At 39.0% G+C, this 10,233-nt stretch overlaps 1 protein-coding gene across 2 annotated transcripts; it reads left to right on the forward strand.

The window, feature by feature from the left end:
- The first annotated feature begins 3,832 nt into the window (after positions 1-3,832).
- Positions 3,833-9,928, forward strand: LOC311034970 (uncharacterized protein). Of its 2 annotated transcripts, XM_084043012.1 has the most exons (6): positions 3,839-3,961; positions 4,328-4,449; positions 5,410-5,538; positions 6,017-6,099; positions 8,094-8,291; positions 9,407-9,928. In XM_084043012.1, the coding sequence occupies exons 2-5, from the start codon at positions 4,398-4,400 to the stop codon at positions 8,274-8,276; spliced, it is 447 nt and encodes a 148-aa protein (XP_083899138.1). In that variant the 5' UTR covers positions 3,839-3,961; positions 4,328-4,397; the 3' UTR covers positions 8,277-8,291; positions 9,407-9,928. The 2 variants fall into 2 exon arrangements, with proteins under 2 accessions (XP_083899139.1, XP_083899138.1); XM_084043013.1 differs by lacking the exon at positions 4,328-4,449 and having other exon boundaries at positions 3,833-3,961.
- The last annotated feature ends 305 nt before the right edge of the window (positions 9,929-10,233 follow it).

Genomic DNA, 10,233 nt, shown 5'->3' on the forward strand with positions numbered 1-10,233 from the left:
GATAGCGCCTTTAAGTTCGACAAACACATCAGTTCCGTTGTTAAAGCTAGTTTCTTTCAACTCAGACTTCTCGCTAAGGTCAAGGCCTATCTCCCCCGACCACAACTAGAAATAGCTATCCATGCCTTCATTTCCTCACGACTCGATTACTGCAATTCCCTCTACACCGGTCTAGAACAGTCATCTATCAGGCGCCTACAGCTGGTCCAAAATGCTGCGGCCCGCCTTCTTACTGGCACAAAAAGACGTGAGCATATCAGTCCAGTCCTAGCCTCACTTCACTGGCTCCCGGTCAATTTTAGAATTAATTTTAAGGTCCTTTTATTTGCTTTTAAATCTCAACATGGGCTAGCTCCACCATACCTCGCTGAGCTTATAGAACCACATAATCCAGCCAGGGTCCTAAGGTCTGCTGATCAGTCATTACTGATCGTCCCTCGAACCAATAAAAGGACCAGGGGTGGCCGCGCTTTTGCTGCTGCCGCCCCCGCACTTTGGAACGGCCTCCCTCTCCCCATCCGATCCGCCCAGTCCATCGGGGTTTTCAGATCCCTCCTTAAAACCCACCTTTTCTCTCTGGCTTTTAATTGCCCTTGATCCACTACTGTGTCTTAACAATGTATTGTTTTTGTCTGTGCGCCTACGTGCGCTTATTGAATTATGTTGATGCTTTGTTTGTCTCAACCCTGTACAGCACTTTGGTCAGCTTCCGTTGTTTTAAATGTGCTTTATAAATAAAGTTTGATTTGATTTGATTTGATTTGAATGAGTTTAATTCTTGAACTATAACAATGTCGTTACTTTCATTTCAACAATACCCAGAGCAACGTGTTGTGCAGATGTTAAAAGTTGGCATACTGATTGACAGACATATAGACAGACTGAAACTGTAGATAGATAAACAGACAGACAGACAGACAGACAGACAGACATGTAACACCCAGGCTGAAATAGGGGTTACTAACATACATGAATTTAACACCACTCGACTACGCCAGTTGGAATTGCACCAACAACCAATTAAGGCTTTAATTTTTTAGCAATACAGGTTTGTTTAGCAGAGCTTTAAAAATGGGTATGAGGCTCAGTGAAGACACCAGAATATATACAAAGTGGACATTTTATTTTCATTTAAATAACACTTTTGGCCACAGTAGGCTATAACAGATTAGTTACCACAGTGACAAAACTGCTCCTGAATTAAAACAGGAAAAGACACGGAACAATGAAAATACTTGACTTGTTGTTTCTCTTTCCAGAATGCAACTCACAATATGTTGGTTTCATTAACCCAACTATCAAAATCATGGCATCAAAAGACATTTCACTTCTTTGGTTCAGTAGTGTTCTTCATTTTCACATTAATCACGATTTCAGTTCACCAAAATACATGTTCAGATCACATTAATTCACTTTTTCATATATTCACTCTTATTCAATATTTGAATTGACCCTTAATGTTCAATAATACTCTTTAACACTAAAGTATAATTTCCACAGCATATGATCTGGCTTTTGTACCCTGTTTAAAAGTGCATTATCAAAGTGCATTTTTAAGGTGCACTGTCCCTTTAATTAGTGGCTACCAAAAGCGACGATACTTCTGTGCTGCTCACAGGACACTGAAATTAAGGTTTGGAATGCTTGTGTTCCACAACATTGACAAAATATAATATATAGAAAATAACTCGATGTGTTACTCAAAATCATCATAACAGTGCATGTTTTCATGAATCAAAGCATAAACAAAACAATAAAAACCCAAATCAAAATATTCACTGTGTATAGGAGCCCTTACAAACACCCCGCTCTGAACAACGGAAGCGCACGTAGGCACAAAATGGCGTCACCCATAGACAGTTTCAGTTTCATTCAAACTTTTCCTCCGATAAAAGATGTCACTTTAAACACTCATTTACCCAATACAATTTAGCAAAAATACCTAATTACTAAAGCATGCTCTTATAAGATAAAACGTTGGTTTGTTTACATTGTACTGACCTGAATTAAAACAGAAAAAGACACGGAACAATGAAAAGACTTGACTTGTTGTTTCTCTTTCCAGAATGCAACTGAAGAGAACCGGAAAGGGTGCTCCCTCGTATTGGGTCCCCAGAGAAACTGGGCTAAGAACAAACGTTCCGTCCTCACTGCTCCATGGATGTTTAACATGAAATGAAAACAGTACCCTGCTGAAAAAAACAGCACAAACCAGCTTATGATGGTTGCTGGTTTTAGCTGGTATTAGCTGGTCTTGGCTGGTCTTAAGCTGGTTTAGATGGCATACCAGGCTGGACAAGCTGGTCAGGCTGGTCAGGCTGGTTTGCCAGTGTAGTTGGTTAGCTGGTCACTAAGCTGGATTCTGCTGGTCTTTGCTGGTCAGCCAGCTGGCTGGCTGGACTGACCAGCAAAGCCAAGCTGGTAGCTGGTCTTTGCTGGTCAAATGGGTGGATTGACCAGCAAAGACCAGCTTACCAGCTAGACTTAGCTGGTCAGATGGCTGGACACTGGACAGACCAGCAAAGACCAGCTTAGCAGCTGGTCAAGTTTGGTTAGATCAGTGGTTCTCAACATGTGGATCGGGACTCCCAGGGGGGTCCCCACGTGATTTTGGGGTGGTCCCCAGATGACAGTGAAGTGACAATTTAAGGACCTTTAAGACCTTTTTAGTACCTAAAAAAACCCCACCATTACTGCATCAAAAGTAATCAACAAACTATACTATAAAAAAAATTGAAAATAGCAGATCTACAACACCTTCCTTGCCAGGCGTTGTGAGCTTGAAGATCTGCTATTTTAACAATAGAGTCAAACTAAACGTAAATGCATCAACTCCTACATTCCAAGTGCTTATCAGGGTGGAGGGTCCCCAGCTCAAATATGATTATATAAAAATCTAAAATATATAATATAATATAATATAATATAATATTATATATAATATAAAAAATAAAAAAAATCCATCAATTAATAAAAAAAATAGCAGATCTACAAGCGTTGTGAGCTTGCAGATCTGCTATTTTAACTAGTTTGGATCCCGGGGAGACATCATACCTGCCATTAGACTGTGAAGATTTTCTTCTGTTACAATTGCCCCCCCCCCCCCCCCAGTATATACAGTATGTTATTGTAATGTATTGTATTTTTTTAAATTTCACTTTACATTTCTTATGCTTTTCTTGTGATGTGACATAAATAATATATTTAATAATAATAATAATAATAATAATAATAATAATAATAATAATAATAATAATAATAATAATAATAATAATAATAATGGTATTATTATTATCATGACATTCATCCAAACTTATTTACTTAATTTCGCAATTGGCAAATAATATGCTAGTTTGATTCTGAATAACACTTTTTTTCGCTATGGTTACCAAAATGAACAGATCTACAGATCCATCTTGTCACAATTCGACGCGTTGTGAGCTTTGTGATCTGTTTTTACAGAGAAGTGGGCCCTTTATGGGGCCTGAGCAGTGTTGCCAGATCTGCTTATTATAAGCGACTTTGGGCTTGTTTTTCTGTTGCTTGTAAATATTAGTGACATATTTCACTTATTCTTTTTGAAAATAGCAGATCTACAAGCTCACAATGTGTTGCAAATGCGACGCACTGTGAGCTTGTAGATAAAGCTCTATAGACCTGTGTATAGGTTTAAAGTGCAAATGTCGCTTCTTTTGGGCTTAATTGTTTTCACAGACCTCGCTGCTTATTTTTCTCACAAAATCTGGCAACAATGTCTCAGCTGGCTCGCGACCCTTGAACTCTGTGCTCGCGACCGCTCGTGACGCGCGGGTAGAATGAATGCTGTCTCGAGTCGAGCTGCCTACAGCTCTCACTTCAATAGAAAGTTAGATAAATTGCGTTGCTTTGGATTCATCAAAAATAATTATAAACTGGCTTCAGAGAAGATAAAAGAAAGAAGAAGAAGCGGCGGACATTTTAGGTGAGTGTTGACACACAGAAATACTATTTATGTAGGCTTTTTAGCCTACTATTACTGACTGTATTTATAAGTGTGTAGGCTGCTGTGTCAATCACAAGTCATGACCCAACATTGTTTAGTTATTTAATTTGTCTTGATAAAGGGATTATACCAATAATTACAAGAAATTACAGTGGGAATATACAATATAATGTTTAATATAGGCCAATTCAGAATCTGACACGTGTGTGTGTGTGTGTGTGTGTGTGTGTGTGTGTGTGTGTGTGTGTGTGTGTGTGTGTATGTGTGTGTGTGTGTGTGTGTGTGTGTGTGTGTGTGTGTGTGTGTGTGTGTGTGTGTTATTATTACACATTTCTTTGGCTGCAGTGGCCAAAACGAATGGTTTGCAGGCAGCCCTACTAAAACAGAAAAAGGAACCCAAGAAGAGAGAACCATTATGTGTTATGCCCCCCTCCCCCCTCCCACAAAGAAAAGAAAACAGTTTGAAGGTAAAGTGATATTGTTTTGTGTAATATTAAAGTAATCATTGCTTCAAACTGTTCAGTAACAGGGGTCTCCCAGACTCTCCACCTCTTTAGTAAGCCGAAAATGCATTTCCAGGAATACCAAATTTAACCAATCAGAACTCTGGATACAGGATAAATAAGTGCAATTGGAAGTGATGACACAAAGAAGTGGGCATACAACATTGGAACAGGAACACTAACATTGAAGCTAATGAATAGGTACTCTCTCCTGAAATTGGCAACCCATCTGAAACTGAATTGTCTACTTATTAAAGAGATCGAGAGACCCCTGCTTATTAAGACTGGGAACGCATCTGTGTCATTTTTTTAATTTCTTTGGCCATTCAAAAACAGCAGATTTACAAGCTCATAGTGCGGCACTCGGTGGCACGCTATGAGCTTGTAGATTGCTATTTTTGAAAATCTTTGAATATATATTTCTTAAAGTGAACATTTGTACCTCAAATCTTTTTCCTTTTATTTTCAAAAAACTTTTAGGATTTAGAGAACATTTTTAGAATCGGCCTCAGGTCTTAATGGGTTAAAGCTGCACTATGTAACTTTCCTCTTCTCCCCCGGATTTGGTTTCCTGAGCTTTTACCATTGAGCTAATAGAGCTAATAGAGCCTGCCTGCTTGCTCAGGTGATACATTGAATCTTGACCATCAGATCAAAATTCATGTCAGATCCTGTGTCTAGGTGAGACATGACCTTTGACACTAAATGTCTCAATAGAAGAGCAGGGAGACGAAATACAACCACCCCAATTGTATAAGTTATATAGTATTATTTGTATTAACATACTCTAACATACAGATTATATAAGTTATTGTATTAATATACTCTACGATACAGATTGCATAAAATTACATTTTATTCCACTTTAACTTTATAACAAAAAATATCTTGTTTTATCCAAAATATATCTTGCACTACCTTTAGACTCTGACTCGTCTGAATATGGTGGAGATGCTGTTGTACCCCAAGCTATCCACGACGAAATGTCAAGTACAGTCGTACCCAGGCGAAGGCCAAAGAGTTGGAGCTGGACCTACAGCATCTTAAAACTAAGTAAGCAATGACTAATTTTAACGAAACAGTTGCATGAGTTTGCTCTTCTCTTTTTGTATATATCTATATGTTGGTTAATTGTTCTCATGTTCTTTTTTACTTAGATCTTGACCACAAATGTTAAAAAAAAACATTATATAGAAAGCATGTTATATGGAGTGGACAGATGCTAGGTTCATTATTAAACTGTTATCCTACTAACGCATACATCAATTCAGTTTTTTTTTTTTTTTTTTAACGTACCCTGTTCATGCTTTAAGATCAAACAAATTAGAGATTGCAAAACAGAAACTGGAGGAAGGGCCTCAATATAGCTCTGCAGCAAAGCCTGACATCCCTGCTGCAGATAAGCAAACCAGTGACAGCATAGGTGTGTTTAGACAGTCATACTGTTCTACGGAAAATGGTGACAATGTGTACAATATAAGTACTGTGATACTGCCAAAAGGAGCTTAAATGTGATTTTCTACATTTTCAGTTGCAACTTCCTCCATTTCCTCTTCCCCCGAGTCAGACGATTTGGCATCGACACCTGGGATGTTTGACACCAACGGTGACAAGGTATTGAAGAAACATACTGTGTAGGACAGTGGTTCATAAAAGTGGGGTCCCCAGGGGGTTCCACAGTGTCCCCAGCTAAATAAGAAACAGTTAAGCACAAAAGCACTATTTCAAAAATAGGCAACGGGTCATGATGCATCGTGAGCTTGTAGATCAGCTATGTTTTGCTATTTCTGAACTATTTTTGAACAGTTTTGCCTATAGATACACACAGAGATAGACGGAAATGCCCAGGAACGCCCATTCGATTTTGGCTTGGGGGAAAACACAACGATCTGCCTCATAGAGTTACATCATACACGATCGTTTGGATCACTTTCAGAGCTATTTTATGGACGATAGAAACATTGTCAGCCAAGAAAAAATCCATCAGAAGGACAGCTGGAACACAATCGTCCACTCGCCCTCGGCAAAGTTGACTTATTTTTAAGATATATGTGACTAAAAAGACCAAACATTGACAATATATGAGCACACAGCGCGTCGGAACGTGACGCGTTGTAACTGTGAGCTAGATTGGCAATGTTTGGTTTATGTTCCCCCCAGAATACATAAACTGGGGTTCATGTGGTTTATCACTGATCAGATTATCCTTATATTTTATTGCATTAGTCAAGTTTCAGCACAAGCACCACCGAGACCGGAGATGTTTCCCTCTTTACATCTCCGTCTGAATACTAAAACACTCGCCCCGGGGCAAACCCGCCGGTATTCACCTGGTATTCCTAAACGTAACCTCAGTAAATCTATGCCTAAACTGTTAAACATAACCTTATTCCTATACGGAACCTCAGTAAAACTATGTCTAACCCTGAACTTATTTCAAACCGTAGATACAAGAATACAAGTGTTGAATCGCCTGGTAGAGACACTATTACAAGATATGATCAATTAAACTTACCATAATATCAAAACCCAACAACCATTAAGTCATCAATAATGTTTATAGTAAATTTGAAGTACAGTTTAGAGACTGTTTTGTGAACGGCACGTACCGACACCATTATCATTTGGTGACATGCGTCATTTAATATCATGCAGGATTTACACACTGCTTTAGCTCCGTGTTCATTGCCAGATTAACAATTGTGTTTTCTGTAGGTTTTTAAACGAGGATAGGTTAGGGTTTGGCTTGTTTTGTGTGTAAATCGCTGCATGTTGCGTTCCAAACTGTAATGGCGTCGATGTCTCCTGTACTAGGAATTCACTAAAACGTGTTCTATAAACTTCATTGATGAATGAATGGCTTTTGCTTTTTGATATTATGATAAGTTTAATTGATCATATCTATAGAAAATGTAATAGTGTCTCTTACCAGGCGATTAAATCAGATAACCTCGGGCCATTGTGTTGTGTTGGATCCTCTGTCCGGTCAGGACAACATTCCAATCGGACTCTTGTTTAATTTGCTAATGTAACGTTCCTTGTCGAGTGGCAACAAGGTTCTGTGCCTGTGATCTGGCAAGCCATGACGCCTGCTTTTTAAATTGGTATACTTTTACAGCATGTGAGTTTGAAAACCCCACATCCCTCTGTCTATACCAGCTGGGGGAAATTTGTGTTTTCCCCCGAGCGCGACTCCGCCTCCGTAGGTACGGCCCACTGATGACACTACGCCGTGTGGATGTATGGCATGCACAAAATAGGGATGCCAGGCGCAAAGGGTTATTTCACTACTGTTTTACCAGCTAGTATGTAATCCAATGACATTGTACTGTATAATAATTACTTTAACTCTCCCCACCTACAGTATAGACAGTTGTAGAATTCTGTACTAAATCTAATCCAACAATTAACATCTTCTCTATTGGAGGTCCATGGCACCAACTCTTTTCCAAATGGGGTCCACATTTGGGGGTCCTTGACATGAAAATGTAATTTCTTTACAGTAAACTGTTTGAAGTGTGCCTGCTTTTGTCCAAAATGAAAGTCTGGGAAATGTCATGGTAAAATGTGTTTTAATTTCTAAAACATGTCTTGTTTTCTTGTTTCAGGTCCACATTGGCTCTGGTGTGTGGCTCCAAAAGGAGATCTGGAAGATGGTGGCAGCAAACACCAAGGACTCCCTGTTCATGAAGGAGCTTGCTGTTGCCATTTGGGGGACAAGAACCCTGAAGACCATGAGCCTTACAGACAAAGAATGCCCCACTAGCAAGTGCGAGGCCAAACCCCCCTGACCCCAGGACTCAGAGGTATGTTTACTGAGGGGTGGGGGGGGCTGTTTTGGCTCTGTGCATGACTGTAGTTCTCTTTAAGTTTTCCAGAAGGTGGAATTCCTGTTAGCGTTACTGTTCATACCTTCATTTGGTTGTCTCAGTGGCATCAATTTCAACCAGAAACCTGCCAAGCCAATCAACTGAAGCTATGAAAAACTGAACAGGAAATGGGAATGTCACCTTCTAGAAAAGAGAACTACAGTCATGCACAGAAGCCTATTACTAGTTTATTATGCAAGTCTTATTAGTTTACTATGCAAGCCTTATTAAGCTTATTAATCAATCATAAAAGAAAATACTCTATTGTAATAAAATAATCCATTTTAGGGCTGAAAAAAATGCAGATCTACAAGCTTGGAACTTGTTGGACGCGTTGTGAGCTTGTAGATCAAAAAAGTAAACAATAGAATAATCGTGTAGAATAATTGGTAGTGGCAGCCCTATATGCATGTGTGGCAGGGGTAGCTTTTTTCCCCCAATTGTTGTTGTCCATTGTAGCCATCTGGCTTATTGCCTGCCCACTGCCCACCCACCTTTTCCATTCAAATGCATTTTTCCATAACTGAAAAAGGGGGTTAATAAAACACTTCACCCCATTTTCAACTCATCTTCATATAATTGGTCCTCACTAATACACATTTTAAGATGGCACCATCTATGTCTACTCACTCTGTGTTTCATTGATAGGTCGTGGACAGTTTAGAAACCTGCCTACCTTTGACATCATCGGTAGGCAGGTTTGGTCATTTTGAACAACATTTTTAACTTTTTTATTTGTTAATTATTAATGCAAGAACAATGGCTTCTACTTTCTATTAGCTTGGAATTTCCATTGGTGATGTCACTGGTAGGCAGGTTTCTGAACTGTCCACATTCCACCAATGAGTGGCAGAACGAGTAGACAGAAATGGTGCCATTGTATAATGAACATTAGCGAGGACCAGTTATATGAAGATAAGGTTGAAAATGGGTGAAGTTTAAGTTACTTTAAGTTATTCTCAAAACATCACAATTCATACAACTCACCCCATGCATGTCTAAGCTAATTATATTTGTTTTATTGGTGGGGGTTCTTGTTTGTTTTCTTTCAGACTGTTTCCATTGGTGGCTGGAGGGACAGAACATTAATGGGGAAGATCTCACAAAGAGGAAGAAGGCCATGGGGAGATACATTTCAGAAAAAAATCCAGGACATCAATAGAAAGGACAAGAAATTGTGTGTCTGTGTATGGGGGGTGATATGGGGGTGTGCGTAATAGCGCCACCAGCAAGCCGATTTTTGCAAAAACATTTTTGGCTACAACTTTTGCAGATGTTTTCCAAACATCACACAAATCGGTATACAGTATCTCCATAGTCATGTGATCAAGACGGATCTGTCCGATTTTTCATATTTTCTCACTATTTTCCAGTCATTTGAATTTGTGTGTGTGTGTGTGTGTGTGTGTGTGTGTGTGTGTGTGTGTGTGTGTGTGTGTGTGTGTGTGTGTGTGTGTGTGTTCCTCAGGTTGAAGTTTATGAATGTATTTGTTTATTTACATATTTGTTATTTGAATGTTGTTTTTTAGTTTTTTAATAAGTGTTTAATAAATTATTGTTATGTATGAAATTGATACATGATTATGTATTCCTTTGTGGATTTTGCTCACTTTTATATAGGCTATTTTAGGCTACTGTTTTTTTTAATATACCACGTGCTGTGGGAACCTGGCTGAAATTCACCATGACCATGCATCCTCTCCAGCAAAGTTGTTCACTGCATACCAGAATACACCTGAATAAAATAAAAAACAGATAGCAGCTTAAACCAGCTTAAACCAGCTACCAGCTAAACCAGCTAAAACCATCATGAATACCAGCTCCCAGCTTAAACCAGCCTTGACCAGCAAAATCATCATAAATACCAGCTACCAGCTTA

The sequence above is a fragment of the Gymnoscopelus microlampas genome (assembly GCF_963454915.1).
Source record: "Gymnoscopelus microlampas genome assembly, chromosome: 19".
NCBI lineage: Eukaryota > Metazoa > Chordata > Actinopteri > Myctophiformes > Myctophidae > Gymnoscopelus > Gymnoscopelus microlampas.

What these genes read in the sequence shown, in the direction of transcription:
- LOC311034970 (XM_084043012.1), top strand. Translation starts at nt 4,398, where the DNA reads ATGTGTTATGCCCCCCTCCCCCCTCCCACAAAGAAAAGAAAACAGTTT. An exon ending in CTACAGCATCTTAAAACTAA is followed by an intron (nt 5,539 to 6,016) that starts GTAAGCAATGAC and finishes CTACATTTTCAG; the next exon opens with TTGCAACTTCCTCCATTTCC. An exon ending in TTGACACCAACGGTGACAAG is followed by an intron (nt 6,100 to 8,093) that starts GTATTGAAGAAA and finishes TTCTTGTTTCAG; the next exon opens with GTCCACATTGGCTCTGGTGT.